Source organism: Leptopilina heterotoma, unplaced genomic scaffold (assembly GCF_015476425.1).
Source record: "Leptopilina heterotoma isolate Lh14 unplaced genomic scaffold, ASM1547642v1 Lhet_562, whole genome shotgun sequence".
NCBI classification, from domain to species: Eukaryota; Metazoa; Arthropoda; class Insecta; order Hymenoptera; family Figitidae; genus Leptopilina; species Leptopilina heterotoma.
Window position 1 is genome coordinate 275,452 of NW_025111124.1, and position 16,693 is coordinate 292,144.

The 16,693-nt window shown below is 21.6% G+C and overlaps 1 protein-coding gene and 1 long non-coding RNA gene across 2 annotated transcripts in view; both read right to left on the bottom strand.

Annotated features, from left to right (window-relative positions):
* The window catches only part of LOC122508744 (FMRFamide receptor-like), a 36,909-nt gene extending 21,530 nt beyond the window's left edge, over nt 1-15,379 (bottom strand). Inside the window, exons 1-2 of the mRNA XM_043622265.1 lie at nt 14,650-15,379; nt 3,143-3,411 (exon numbers count right to left, since the gene is read on the bottom strand). Coding sequence (XP_043478200.1) covers nt 3,143-3,411; nt 14,650-15,111 — 731 coding nt within the window. The 5' untranslated portion in view covers nt 15,112-15,379. The remainder of the gene's footprint in view (nt 1-3,142; nt 3,412-14,649) is intronic.
* A 377-nt stretch (nt 15,380-15,756) lies between these two features.
* The window catches only part of LOC122508745, a 58,774-nt gene continuing 57,837 nt past the window's right edge, over nt 15,757-16,693 (bottom strand). Inside the window, exon 3 of the long non-coding RNA XR_006302260.1 lies at nt 15,757-16,402. This is a non-coding gene — a long non-coding RNA (uncharacterized LOC122508745). The remainder of the gene's footprint in view (nt 16,403-16,693) is intronic.

The window sequence follows — 16,693 nt, forward strand, 5'->3', positions numbered from 1 at the left end:
AATAATAAAATTCTTCTCTGAAAATAAATTATTTTCAAAAACTTTAATAAAATTCTTGACAAAATTTCAATTGTTTTCAAAAATTTTCCTCAAATCAATGATTTTGAATATCTACTATTTTAATAAAATTTTTAAAATAATTTAATTATTTAAAAGAATTTAAATAAAATTCTACGCAAACATTTAACTGTTTTCATAAAATAATACAAATTTCACAGGAATTCAATTATTTACAAATTTTTTATAAATTTCTTCGCAATAATTCAATTATTTTCATAAATAATAAAATTTTTACAGGGATTCAATTATTTTCGTACAAAATAAAATTATTGTAGGAATTCAATTTTTTTCATAAATAATAAAACTCATTGCAGAATTTCAAGTATTTTTAATACAATTTTAATCGAATACCTCGAAAAATGTAATTATTCTTAAAAATTTTATTAAAATTTGTCAAGAGAATTAAATTATTTAAAAATTTGTTGATAAAATTCTTAATGTGAATTCAATTTTAAGAAACAGTCAAATATTCAATAAATTATATTTTTTGTATTTAAATAATTGAGTTCTAGTAGAATTTTCTAATAAAAATTAATTTAAAAATGAATTATTAGTGTAAATAATAAAATTCTTTTTCGGAATTCAATTATTTTTATAAATATTAAATCTCATCGTAGAATTATTCTTAAAATTTCTAATAAAAATTCGTCAAATAATTCAATTATTTAAAGATTTGTTAATAAAATTTTTTATAAATTAAAATTTTAAGAAATAATCAATTATTCAATAAATTATTTATTTTTATATTCAACTTATTGAATCGTCGTAGAATTTTTTTATGAAAATTGATTTAAGAGTTAATGAAATTAATTATTAAGTAATAAATTTCTTCGCAGAAATTCAATTATGTTAAAAAATTACACAAAATTCTCCATAAAATTTCAATTATCTTTATAAATAATAAAAACTCTTCTTCGAAATTCAATTATTTTCAACAAAATTTCCTCATAATGATTTTCAATAAAAACAATTTTAGTAAAATTTTTCAAAAGTATTTCATAAAAATTCACTTAATTACAAATTTTTTTATAAATTTCTACACAATAATTTAATTTAATTATTATTTTCATAAATAATAAAACTCATCGCAGAATTTTAATTATTTTTAATACAATTTTAATCGAATTCCTCGAAAATTGTAATTATTTTTAAAAATTTTATTAAAAATCGCCAAGAGAATTCAATTATTTAAAAATCTGTTTATAAAAATTCTTAATGTGAATTGAATTTTAAGAAACATTCAATTATTGAATAAATTATTAATTTGCATTTTATTTGTATTTAAATAATTGAATTCTAGTAGAATTGTCTAATAAAAATTGATTTAAAAATGAATTTCAGTTAAAATTTGAGATAATAATTGAATATTAATAGCAATATATAGCGTGAACTTTTAGAAATAATTGAATTTTGAAATTAATTTTTCTTGAAAAAGTTTAATTGAATTTTTTTTTGTATTATTACTTCCTCATAGAGAAAGTATTGTAATACCAACATTTTTCGAGTTCGATTTTTTGACATATCTTTATGTTATTTGACCTCAGGGGTTCAAAAATGACATTTTTAGAAAATGTCATTCCGTATGACTGTGTGTGTTAACATCACATTTTCATAAATATCTCGAAATCACGAAGAGCTTTTGGGTTGAATTTTTTTTTAAATTGTAGATCTCACCTGCGGACATAAAGTGAGAGTACTTTCTGATAAATTAATAAAGTTTAACTAAATTTTTTTTTGATTTTTAATTTTGCAAAAAAACGTTTTTTGCCCATAACTTTAAAAAAATGTTAGGACACCTATAAATGTTTTTCCATAATTTTGTAGAGTTTTTTTAGACGCATCTTTTGAGCACTAATTGAACATTTTTCGTCCATATTAACCGGAGTTATTAAACTTTTAAAAATCAAAAATTTTGGAAAATAAGACTTTTTTGAAAATTTTGTTGAAAAACGTAGAAGTAACTTTAAAATAATCATTACTAACTTGTAGAGCATTAAAAAAACGCTTCGATTGACCTATTTTTGAACCTAATTCGATAATAAATTTCGAAATTACTGGTATTTTAAAAACCAAAAATTGTGAAAAATGACATTTTCTCAACTTTTTTGTTTGAAAATTTTTATTTAACTATTAAATTATTGCAACTATCTTGTAGGGTATTTAAAAATACATTTATTGACCCAAAATTCAATCACTTTTACCATATTTATAAAAAGTTTTTCATATATTTCTATTATTTTTATTCCTATGAGGAAGTAAAGTGTTCATGAAATGAGCACCAAAATTATAAAAAAAATATACAACTTGGCAGCGGTTTTTAAGTTTTTATTTTCTAATATATATTTAATTGAAGAAATTACGGATAATTGAAATTCATAAAATTGAATATAGTGAATAATTGGATTTGAAAATTGTCAAAGAACTTTTTCGAAAATTAATTGATTTAAAGAAGAATTTGAATTAAAAATTCTTAAAAGTAAGAATTGATTTGAAATGATGAAAATAATTCTGAAGAAAATTTCAATAAATTAAATATATTAAAATTTTTTTTACATATATTATTTGAATTGTTTTATTGTTTTATAGTTATGAAAAAATGTAATTTATAGTTTTAAGTAAATTTTCTTTCATTTGTTTCGGACTGATTATATTTTTGCCAGTAATTGGTCTGTAATTTTTCATTTTTGGTACGTCTTATTAAATGCTTTCCTTGGTTCGTGCCATGAAATAGAAAAGTTGAAAAAAATTTTTCTTCGATTGGAAAATTGAATTTTTTATTTTGAAAATAAATTATGATAAAATAGAGGGTAAAAATTTCTTGTAAATTGAAGTCTGACACTAACTGTGTATATATACATATATAGTGAGAAGAGAAACGAACGAGATTCTGATCTTTTCTAATGTCAGGAAAGTGGAAAATACTGCCGACTAGTGAAGCAATAACGTTTATTCGAAGTGAATTCTCTCAATCGGAAAATTCAATTCGAGAATGTGAGTTTTTTTACATTTTATTATTTTTTTTTTTTTTTTTTTTTTTTTTGAATGAAAAGAAAAGGAAAAAAAGAAAATATTATGCTCTAACCTGGGCAGGTTGTAAAGAAATGACACGATGACAATGCATATCACAGCTGCTCTTGCACGCCCATACGTGCAGAGTGACCTTGCTCTTAGGGGATGACATACGGCTACATAACGCTCCATGGTCACGGTCAAGGTCAAATAAACCGTCACCATTTGCGCTGCCAGGGATATTGGATACAAGTACTTGACAATTTTTGGAAATACGTAGAACTTGTAATCGAACATATAGCCGGTGTATGAATAAATTGCTGGCAAACCGTGAATCATCACCTGTAACAGAAAGTTTGTTTTTTTAATTTTTATTTTTTCATGATTGTCGTCGCGTATCTGGAAATAAGACATTTTATTTATTTTAAATTTAAATTTTATTTAGTTTAAATAAAACTATTGAATGTTTTCGAATAATTTACTTACAGTAATAAATAAAAATATAGTATAATTTCAGGGTGTCTACTAACCGGGAAATCCGGGAAATAGCCGAGAAAAACCGGGAATAGGCCAGGAATTTTATGCCAAACCGGGAATTTTTTCACCAAATTAAAAAAAGTTTTATTACTTTAATTTGTTTTTAAAAAATCGCTTTTTATTTCAATTTTTATAGATATTTATATACTGTTCTCTAAATTTGAATTAATTAAAAATAATTAATTTGATATTAAACAATCAGTCACTGATTGAAATACAGTATGTAAATAAATTTAAAAAAAATTATCGAACTAGTAGAAATTTTGTGACATTCAACTGAAAATAATTAAATTTGTTAAAGAATTTCATTAAAAACTTTTTGACAAATCGAATTTTCAAAGTATTTTAATTTAATAATTGATAAATAATTGAATTTTATAAAGAGTCACATTCTAATGTATTCATGTTTCTTTGTGCGAAGATTCATAATTAAAATTTTTATTAGTTAACTTAAAAAAAGATACACACTCTTACAATTTTTTTAATAAAATTGAATTTTCGCAAAGTTTTTTTGAAAATTCTAAAAAATAAGATTTTTGAAATTTTTCAATTCTATTGTTTCAAGATAATAAATAAATAATAAAGATATAAAAATTGTTTTAAAAATGAATATCAGTTAAAATTTTAGATAATAATTGAATATTAAAAGCATTATTGCATTATTTAGGTTCGAAATCAAATAAATTAAAATTTTTGATGAGAAAAAAAAAACCGTGAAAAATTAGGACAAAGCCGGGAATTTTGTTGAACGAAAATAGTAGACACCCTGAATTTGCAATACATATTATAAATATACGGCAAAATTTGTTACTGTGCTTCTTTTGAAATTGATTTTAGTGACGTATAAAAAAAAGCGAGAGATCACTTGAGTCTTATTTTTGGAAAAAAATCAGTAACTTTTGAAAATAAAGAAAAGTGTTGCGGATAATGGGTACATTTTTATCCGACACCTGCTGCCTTTACGTTTCAGAAAAGCAACGCTTTAGTCTCGTTAATCCAAGATTTATGTTCGGTTACGATGCAACCAGTCAGATCGCACACTATTATAACGACATGAAAAGCTTCTTTGTCGAGGCTTAACATTATAATTGATACGACTCAAAAAAATCACTCGGAATTTCTTGAATTTTACGAAAATTTAAATATTACCCACACATTTAAAGAGTGGAATTTAAAATTTACGTTCAGAAAAATTCACGAACGTTCAAATGAAGAAAATAATTTTTCAATTTAAATATATTTTCAAAAAAAAAAATTACTGTTCGTGACTTTTTTTTAAAACTTGCTACTATATTGTATTTCTTTATAATTTTATATTATTCTTTTTTACTAGCAACAACTTCTTGTTAACGAACAACTTGCTTACTTCTTACTACCTTTTTAAAATAAAATTAGCAATTTTAAAAATAATAGAATTTGAAAATTTTCTAATTTAAATTTTTGTTGAAAACACTAAAAAAATTCAATATTGGAGTAATTACAAATAATTGCAGAAATTCAATTATTTTCAACAAAAAAAATTCTTCCTATAAAATTCAACTATGTTCAAAATTTTAAAAAAATTCTCGTAAAAATCCTAATTATCTTTATAAATAACAAAATTCTTCTCCAAAGTTCAAATTATTTTCATAAATGTCAAAACAATTCTTGTCCTAATTTTAATTATTTTCAAAAAATGTTCTAATTTAAATAAATTTCAATATCTACTATTTTAATAAAATTTCCCAAAAAGAATTCAATTATTTTCATAAATAATAACATTTTCTTATAAGGAATTAAATTATTTTCATAAATAATAACATTTTCTTATAAGGAATTCAATTATTTTTGTAAAAAATAATTTAAATTTTAGAAAATAATAATTGAATTAAAATGATGAAAATAATTTTGATAAAGTTACAGTAACAATATTCTTATAATAATTTAAAATAATGATTTTATTACTTGGTCATCTTTAATTATTAGAAAACATGAAGAAATCGATCACTCCGAGTCGAAGACTCGAAGCAATCGATATCTTCATGTTTTCCAACAATTTTTTATATTTTGTTTAATTTCAAAAAGGTTTGAATTTAAAATTTTTAAATTTCTTAATTCCTCTGGAAAATCCTTTTCAAAAATGAAGATTAAAAATAGGAATTTTGCAAATATTTTTCTTCTTTTTCTAAAACACAATAATATTTTGTTAAAAAAATTGTGATTCATAAACAAAAATAATGCAAAATAAATAAATTTTCTATTTTTAATCACAGTTGTTTAACAATTTTCTTATTTTGTTTAGAAGTAAGGAACAAAAATCTGCATAATTTCAATTTGACAAAACATAATATTTAATAAAATTTTAGTCTTTTAATGAAAAGAAGTGAAAAAGTTCTGATGATTTCTATTTGTCATTACAATTTTGAATTAATTATAAAATAAAAATAACTGTAACATTAATTAATTAATTATTAATTAATAATAATAAAGTACATGTTTCGGTAACCTGTTAACAATTTGAAGTTAGTTGTTGTTTGCTTTTTGTTTTTTACCTTTTTTATAATTTTTTTTTTTCAAATATTTTCAATTTTTAAATCATTATATTGAAAATCATCGAATTGTTGCAAAGAATTTTATCAAAAAATGTGATAATAATAGAATTCCTTCAAATAATTTTACTATTTAGTGGAAAATAACTGAATTCTCGCAAAGAATTTTATTAAAAATTTTAAAAATCCTAATTAAATTCTTTTGAAGAATTTCTTTGAATTTTTTTTAAACTAATGGAGTTTCTTTAATAGTTTTAATTGAAAATTTTATGAAAGAAGAATTTTATTAAAAGTGAATTGAAAATAATTGAATTCTTGCGAAGAATTTTTTTTTTTAAATAATTGAATTGTTTGGATGAATTTATTAAAATTTTAGGAAATAATTGAAATTTATGGAAAATTTAAAAATATTTGAATTCATCCGAGGAATCCAATTAAAATTGTTTTGAAAATTATTGAATTCCTGCAAAGAATTTTACTATTTATAAAAATAATTGCATTATTGCGAAGAATTTTACTATTAATAAAAATAATTGAAATGTTTCGAAGAATTTATTAAAATTTTAAGAAATAATTAAATTGTTATAAAGAATTTTATCGAAATATTTGAAAATAAAGAAATTTTTTCGAGAAATTCAATTAAAGTTGTTTCGAAAATAATTGAATTTCTTTAAAGAATTTTATTAAAATTAAGCATATTCAAAATAATTAAATTAATCACAAGAATTTTATTATTTTTTGAAAATAATTGAATTCTTTCAATTTTTTTGACGAATATATTTAAAAATTGCATTGAAAGTAATTTTATTTTTATATAGCAGTTTTTAAAAATATTTATATTTATATTTTTTATATTTATATTGCATTTTATGGAAATGTTTGAAAATAATTAAATTCTTTCATGTAATTTTATTTAAATTTGATTAAAAATAATTTAATTCCTGCAAAGAATTTTAGTATTCATAAAAATAGTTGAATTGATTTGAAGAATTTATTAAAATTTTAGGAAATAATTGAAATTTATGGAAATATTTTAAAATATTTGAATTCATCCGAGGAATTCAATTAAAATTGTTTTGAAAACAGTTGAATTGATGCAAAGAATTTTACTATTTATTAAATTAATTGAATTCTTGCGAAGAATTTTACTATTTATAAAAAAAATTAAATTTTTTCGAAGGATTTATTAAAATTCTAGAAAATATCAACAGTAATAATTAATTATGTACTTAATAAGTTAATTTTTAAAATTTTGATTATGAAATTATTTAAAAAATTTATAATTGTAAATAAAAAATTTTGTAATTTGCATAACAATAATAAATTGAATATTACGTTCCGCGCGTAATATTTGCTAGTAATAATATACAATTTATCTAAAGATAACAAAAAACAAAAGTATATGAACAAAAGACAACTTCAGATTGTGAGGGACAGAAAAAGTGAATGAATGAAAGAACATTCAAATTATTATAGTTAATAATATTAATAATTTTTAAATACAAATTATTATATTTTTATTATAATATATAATTTGCTTTAAAATTCGTATATAATTTTTGAAAAATTAGTTTTTATGAAATGACGCAATATTATTGCAGTAAAATTTAAATTGAAAATAAATCAATTTTGTTAATTTGAAGTTTCAAATGTTTAGAGACATAATTTGATGAAAATACAATATCACTCTCATAAATATTGTTCAATTTTGATTTATGTTTACACAAATCGATAACTAAATATTCTATTCGGTTTTCGAATATATCTTGAAATGCCTCCCAAATGTAATCCTATATAATTCTAACAGAATAGCACGAAACGTGTATAAATTATAGTCAAAACAAATATCTTACAAAGGGCTCACTCTCGAGAATTATCTTCTCATTTACAAATTTAGAAATTTATGTTCATAGACATTTTATATATATGTTCATTTTTGTATAAAAGAAGAATAAAATTAATCTTTAAATTAAACAAATTTTTAAATACTCGGAAAAATTGTATAAAATAAGTATAATCACAATTGATTTAATCAAATAAGTTTATTCGCGTGGAGGATAAAAATGTAATTTGAATTTTTCTTGCAATAAATAAATAGTTTATTTGAAAAAAAATGTTGAAAATATTATTTATGAGTTATTTTCTTTTTATTTCTAAAATGCTATACAAAAATGGGTCAAAGGAAATTGAGCTTACATTATTTGCAAAAAGAGGTCAATTCCAATGTGTTGTAATATAGAAAGAAGGGAAGAGAGTCATCAAGTAGTAACCGTCTGTGACAAGTAGTTTTGAGAGTCGAACTTTATGATATCAGAGCAGAATATTTGAAAGAAGAAAAAATTTCCTTAAAAAAAAGAATTCGTTCAAGATTTCTTTCTTTCTTCAATATATCAAATAACAATATAGGTCATTTTCTATATTATTCACTATTGTTCAGGGAAAAGTCAGGGATTTTTTTATTAAAAGTACTGGAAAAAATTTAATTTTTAGAATTCATAAGAAAATGATGAATTTTTGTGTCTGTTTTGTTTGCATCATAAACTATGAAACTACCACTAATTCTAATACAAAACCTTCAAAATTTTTTTCCATTTCTGACAAGAATGAATTTATTTAATATTATTTTATTTCAAAAGTTTTAACGCAATTCAATAATTTTCAATATTTACTATTTTCAACAAAATTTATCAACAGATTTTAATTATTGAAAAAACTTTTTGATACAATTCTACAAAAACATTCAATTACTTTCATAAATGACCGAATTATTTAAGAATTCAATTACCTATTTGAATGAATACTTTTACTTCAATATTTCAAAATTAGTTGAATTTTAAAAGAGTTGCGTTTACAATTTTTAGAAATAGATGATCTTCAAAAGGGTTTTAATTTGAAATTTTAGAAAATTTCTATTTTCAATGAATTTAATTAGAAAGAACTTTAGATTATTGAAAAAAATTTTAATAATTCAAATTCTTCTAAAATTAGTTACATTCTTTAATATATATTTAATTAATTATTAAAATAAATAATGGATTTATAGAAGAATTTTAGCTAAAAACACTAAAAATATTGAATATTGGAGAAGTTGTAAATGATTACAAAAATTCAATTATGTTCAAAAATTTAAAAAAGATTCTCGTCAAAATTACAATTATCTTTACCTATAAATAATAAAATTCTTCTGCAAAATTCAATTATTTTCCAAAAAAAATTTAATAATATTCTTGGCAAAATCTCAATTATTTTCAAAAATTTCTCTCAATTGAATGATTTTCAATATCAACCTTTGTCTATTCTAATAAAATTTTCTAAAAGAATTTAATTATTTATAAAAATTTTTAATAAAATTTTACTTAAACATTAATTTATTTCATAAATAATAAATTTTCACAGAAATTCAATTATTTACAATTTTCTTAACAATAATTCAATTATTTTCAGAAATGAATAAAATTATTTTTAGGAATTCAATTATTTTTGTAAATAATAAAATTCTTTTTTAGGAACTCAATTATTTTTATAAATATTAAATCTCATTGCAGAATTTCAATTATTTTTAATACAATTTTAATCGAATTCCTTGAAAAATGTAATTATTCTTGAAATTTTTAATAAAAATTCGTCCAAAAAGTTCAGTTATTTAAAGATTTGTTGATAAATTTCTGTATAAGAATTCAATTTTAAGAAGTAATCAATTATTCAATAAATAAATTATTTTTATATTTAAATAATTGAATCGTCGTAGAATTTTTTCATGAAAATTGATTTAAGAATGAATAAAATAAATTATTAAGTAATAAATGTCTTCGCAGAAATACAATTATGTTCAAAAATTACAAAAAATTCTAATCAAAATTTTAATTATCTTTATAAATAATAAAATTCTTCTCCAAAATTCAATTATTTTCAAAAAATTTCCTCAGTTCAACGATTCTGATAAAATCTTCCAAAAGAATTCAATTATTTAAAAGAAATTTAAATAAAATTCTACACAAATAATTAATTATTTTTATAAATTATAAAAATATTCTAGGAATTCAATTATTTACAAATTTTTTTATTAAATTCTTCTCAATAATTCAATTATTTTCATAAATAATAAAAATCATTGCAGAATTTCAATTGTTTTTAATAAAATTTTAATCGAATTCATCGAAAAATTTAATTATTCTTAAAAATACACAAACTGGTATTTTCAAATAAAAAAAAAAAAAAAAAAAAAAAAAAAAATTATTAAAATTTGTCAAGTAAATTCAATTATTTAAAAATTTGTTGATTTAATTCTTTATAAGAACTCGTTCTTAAGAGTTAATCAATTATTCAATAAATTATTTATTTTTATATTTAAATAATTGAATTGTCGTCGAAATTTCTTATGAAAATTAATTTAAAAATTAATTTCAGTTAAAATTTTAGATAATAATTGAATGAATTCTTAGAAATAATTGAATTTTAAAAAGGCTAAAAAATAACAGCTTTAGAAGTTTGAATTTTTCATTATTTTAACTAACAATTCTGTAGAATTAATTTTTTTGAAAAAGTGTAATTGAATTGTTTTGAAATTATTTGAATTTTTTATTTTCTAATATATTTTTAATTGAAGAATTTTCGAATAATCGAAATTTCTTTAAAATTGAATTGTACAAATGGATTTGAAAATTCTCAAAGAACTTTGTCGAAAATTTATTATAAATAATTGATTTAAAGGAAAGTTTTATTGTTTGTTGAAAATTTTCGAAAATAATAATTGAATTGAAATAATGAGAATAATTTCGAAGAAGTTACAGTAGCAATATTTAATTAAATTTCTTTAAAAGAATAAAATTATTTTCAAGAACTTTAATAAAATTCTTTGGGTAACAATTGAATTTTATTCAAAATAATTTTAATAAAATTCTTCACAGAAATCCAATTATGTTTAAAAATTAACAAAAAAAATTCTCGTCAAAATTTCAATTATCTTTATAAATAATAAAATTTTTCCCCGAAATTCAATTATTTTCAAAATTTTTAATAAAATTCTTGGCGCAGAATTTCAATTATTTTAAATAGGTACAATTTTTATCAAATTTCTCGAAAAATGCAATTATTTAAAAAAAATTTTAAATTTGTCAAGAGAATTCAATTATTTAAAAATTTGTTGTCAAAATTCTTTATGAAAATTCAATTTTAAGAAACATTGAATTGTTTAATAAAATATTTATTTTTATAGTTAAATAATTGAATTCTCGTAGAATTTTCTAATAAACATTGATTTAAAAATGAATTTCAAATTAAAATCTTTGAAAATTTGAACTTTTCATACTTTTAATGAAGAATTCTATATAGAATTAATTTTTCTCAATAAGTTTAATGGAATTTTTTTTAATTATTTGAAGTTTTTAATTTCTAATATATATTTAATTGAAGAATGTCAGAATAATCGAAATTTCGTAAAATTAAATTGTAAACAAAAGAATTTGAAAATTCATAAAGAACTTTTTCAAAAATTATTTTTAAAAAATTTACTTAAAGAATAATTATTTTAGTTGTAAATTCTAGAAATGAATAATCGTAATGTTGAAAATAATTTTTGAAGAAGTTACAGTAACAGAGTAGCAATAAGTTTTAATTATTATAAAACATGAAGAATGATCGATATCTTCAAGCTTTTATAATAATATTCTTATATTGTTGTTCTAATTGAACCGTCATAATAGTTATAGCTATAATTATAGTTATTATAATAATGAAACAATATTATTATATGTTATTGAATTTCAAAGTTTTGAAATATATTAGTTTTTGAAAAATTTTATGAAAATAATAGATATATTGAAAATCATTGAAATTAGAAAAATGTATTTTATTTTTGAAAATAATTGAAATTAGGACAAGAATTGTTTTGACATTTATGAAAATAATTTAACTTTGGAGAAGAATTTTGTTATTTATAATGATAATTGTGATTTTTACGAGAATTTTTTTCAAATTTCGAACATAGTTGAATTTTATAAGAAGAATTTTATTTTTCTTGAAAATAATTGAATTTCTGCAATTTATAATTGTAATTTCTCGAAAATTGAATTTTTTTTAGTGTTTTCAACAAAAATTTAAATTAGAAAATTTTCAAATTCTATTATTTTTAAAATTGTTAATTTTATTTAAAGAAGGCATGAAGAAGTTAGCCGCGCGCTTTGGCGCACGAATTTTTGCTATAGTATTTATTTATAAATGAGTTATTGATGCTTTCGAATAATTTTCGTTTTAAAAATCTGAAAAAATGAGTCATGTAAAGTTGGCACTACTTTTTTGGAAAATCAAAAATTTTACAAGAGTTCTGGGCACTTTGGCAATAGTTCTAGAGTTCTCTAACGATTATTTAAATAGTTCTGATGTTTAACAATAAAAAAAGCGACAATGAAAAATCATAGTGCTAACTTTGCATAGCACTATGATTTTTGCAAAAAAGAGTTCTGACCTAATATTCTAAAAGAGAATAAAGAGTTCTAGAGTTCTCTACAAAAAAAAACAAGAGTTCTGCAAAATTTCAAAAGTTATTAACAAATTAAAAAAAGATATAAAAATAATATTTTGCAAGTTCTGAATAGAGTTCTGGCATCGTTGCGAAGAGTTCTATAAGTATGTCTAATGACATTTTGTTCTAAATCCAAAATCAAAAAAGTTATGGGACTTTGAAGTTTTCATAAATTTTCAAAATTTTAAAATTCAGAGTTCTGAGAGTTCTGAAAAGAGTTCTGGCATCATCATAAAGAGTTCTATAAGTATTCCTAATGACATTTTGTTTTAAATCCAAAATCAAAAAAGTTACGGGACTTTAAAATTTTCTAAAATTTTCAAAATTTTAAAATTCAGAGTTCTGAGAGTTCTGATTAGAGATCTGGCATCGTCATAAAGAGTTTTACACGTATTTCTAATGACATTTTTCTCTATACAAAAAATCCAATTGTTACAGGACTTAAAAAATTACAAAAAAATTTCAAAATTTTAAAATTTAGAGTTCTGAGATTTCTGAAAAGAGTTGTAGCATCGTTATAAAGAGTTCTATAAGAATTTCTAATGATATTTTACTCTGAACGCAAAATACTAAAAGTTAGAGGACTTTGAAGATTTCAAGAAATTTAAAAAATTAAAAATTCAGAATTCTGAGAATATAATGTTTATTAATTTTGGGACAATCATGTTGCACTTTCCTCAAACAGTTAAGGGGTTAAAGTCCTGTAATTTTTTGGATTTTGGGCTTAGAGAAAAATGTCATTAGAATAGCTTCTAGAACTCTTCGCAATGATGCCAGAACTCTAATAAGAACTTTCAGAACTCTGAATTTTTAAATTTTTGGAAAATTTCAAAGTCCTGTAACTTTTTTGATTTTAGATTTAAAAATAAAATGTCATTAGCAATACTTATAGAACTCTTTATTATGATGCCAGAACTCTAATCAGAACTCTGAATTTTTAAATTTTTTGAAAATTTTTAAGTTCTGTAATTTTTTGGATTTTAGATTTAGAACAAAATGTCATTAGACATACTTATCGAACTCTTCGCAACGATGTCAGAACTCTATTCAGAACTTGCAAAATATTATTTTTATATCTTTTTTTAATTTGTTAATAACTTTTGAAATTTTGCAGAACTCTTGTTTTTTTTGGTAGAGAACTCTAGAACTCTTTATTCTCTTTTAGAATATTAGGTCAGAACTCTTTTTTGCAAAAATCATAGTGCTGTGCAAAGTTAGCACTATGATTTTTCATTGTCGCTTTTTTTATTGTTAATCATCAGAACTATTTAAATAATCGTTAGAGAACTCTAGAACTATTGCCAAAGTGCCCAGAACTCTTGTAAAATTTTTGATTTTTCAAAAAAGTAGTGCCAACTTTACATGACTGAAAAAATGATGTTTTTTAACCTGGAAAACCTGAAAAAGTCAGGGAATTTGAAATAAAAAAAGGGTGGCAACCCTGACAATTTTCTTCTTTTTTCTGAAGTACCAGAGACTTCCATATTAAATTATCAAGTTGAAGCCCACAACGTTGATCAACAAAAAAAAAAATTGTTCACTTAGTAAATTGATTAAAAATAACGCGCAGCAATATTGACACAAAAATATTTAGAAAAAAGAAGATTGATGTTTATATTTTGATAATAATTGTTTTACAATTAAATATTAAATTGAAAATCATAGGTACTTGAGTGTATTAAATAAATTTTTTTTGTTGATAAACGTTGTGGACTTCAACTTCGTATTAAATTAAAGTTTGTAATCGCAAAACCAAAAAGACCCTAAAAGAAAAGTTTGATAGCATCAAAAAGGAATATTGAAAACCCCCAAAATAATGTTATTTATCACTTAAAAAAAGGCGAGAAGAATCACTTCATATGAACACTTATTATGTGTTATTAATGGAGATATGGGAGTATAGGGAAGATTAATTTGAAAGAAACTAGGTCTTTTGTGTATTAGGGAAGTTAGAGCCCCCCTCCATGGAAAATGCGTATAGAATAATATACTCACAGCAATGATGATGAGAATGCTATCACATCTGGCCAGACCGATAAGAAGATAATTAATAGAGGACTTCATTTGCGGTCTTGATAGAATGATCATTGAGATAGTATTTCCCAGGATGCCAAAGAGACTCACGAGATTTAAAAGTATTCCACAAACGATGAACTCAAATAACCCATCCTTGAGTTCGACCTCACATTCAAGGATCTCGTTTTTCTTGGTGACTGTGGCAAGATTACGAGTAATGTTACTGGTGAAAAGATGAACGGTAAAATTTCCGGTGCTGCCGTCGGTGATGTTCCCCAGTGCGGAGCTCACTTCCATCGTTTTCAAATCTTTCGTCTTTTTCTTTTCTCCACCCCCACACCCCTTCTTTTTTTTATCGCTCCACGAGATTTTTTTTTCTTCCCTTCGTCTTTTTTTTCGTTTTATGTTAGCATTTTTACCAGGTTCGCTGTTCAATATCATTCAATCTTTTCTCCTTTTCTTCTTTATCTTATTTCCCCTGTTACATATTTTAGTTTCCACTACATTTTGTATTTTATTTTCTGCAATACATTTTTGAATAACATTTTCCACTACATTTGCTTTTGGATTTTTTTATTTCACAATACACGGTTTGTCAATCGAGTTCATTTTTTGTCACTTAATTTACATTTTGAAAAGTTGTTTTTAATTCACTTTTTGAATCACTTTTTGAATTCGCTATGTTTGAATTTTATTTTTTGGTTTGTAATTTCAGTTTTGTTCTGTATTTTTCAACAATGTATTTTTATTACTATTGTTTATTATTTTAATTATTTTTATTATTGCTATTATTGTTGCTATTCTTGTTGTTAATTATAACAACAATTTATTGACTTAAATATTTTGACAAATATTTAAATAATTTTTGGTACTTAAGTATTTGTATTTTAACATTTGCTTTTAAATGTTTGTATCTTAATGATAGCATTAAAATGTTTGTATATTAATATTTGCATTTAAATGTTTGTATTTTAATATTTCTTTTTAAATATTTCTATTTTAATATTTGCATTTAAATTGTATATTTAATTGCAAATTGTATATTTAATTAAAATTTCTTTTTATACTTAAATACCTGTATTTAAATATTTGTGTTTAAAATTAGTCTTTTTTAAATTCACTTTTTTTCTTCACTTTTGTTAATTTGAATTTTAATTTTTTCCTCTTCATTTATAGTTTTGAAAATGGGAGGAATTTGTTGTTTAGAGGGAAACATAAAAGCTTTGTTTGAATTTGGAATAAAGTTGGCACTGTTGACACGTGTGATCGGTTAGAGAAATAATGGAAAGTGTTCGTTCGATCATCTTCGGCGTCGTTATGGAGACTCGCCAAGAAAGTAGAAGTCACTTTATTCTCTCTTCGTCATCTCTTTTCGTACATTTTCGTCCCTGAACTCGGGGAACTTAATTGCGCAAGTAAGCTTGAATGTTAATTCAATTAATTCAATTGAGTAAGTGTCAGAGAGCTGTATGAATTCTACCTTTTAAATTTGTGGGACGCAATCAGAGGCATTTTTCTCTTCTTTTCTTGACTCTTTGATGAGGGCGAAAGAAAAGTTCGCGGCTCAGTTAAGTTTCAATATCAACTGAATTTTGTCCCTTAATTTTTCTTTAATAATATCCTTTTGATAATGAGAGGCAATAGATTGAGCAATGAATTAATAAATATTCAGGAACGTTCATGATTATTTTCTTTTCTTGGTATTCAGTTCATTGAATTTTACTCTCGGAATCTGAAATCAGAAAAAAAATTTATTAAACATCTTTTTGTTTAGACATATTCAAAATTTGTTTATAATACTTTGAATTAAATTAATAATCAATTTATTTGAATGAAATTAATTATTAATTAAAATCAGAAAAAAATGAAACTCTTTGTTTAGATTGATTCTAGATTCGTTTCTTTTTATACTGTAAATGAAATTAATAATTAATTAATTTGAATTAAATCGATTATTAATTTATTATTAATTATTACTTAATAATTAAAATCAGAAAAAACTTAATTATACCTCTTTTTAGAT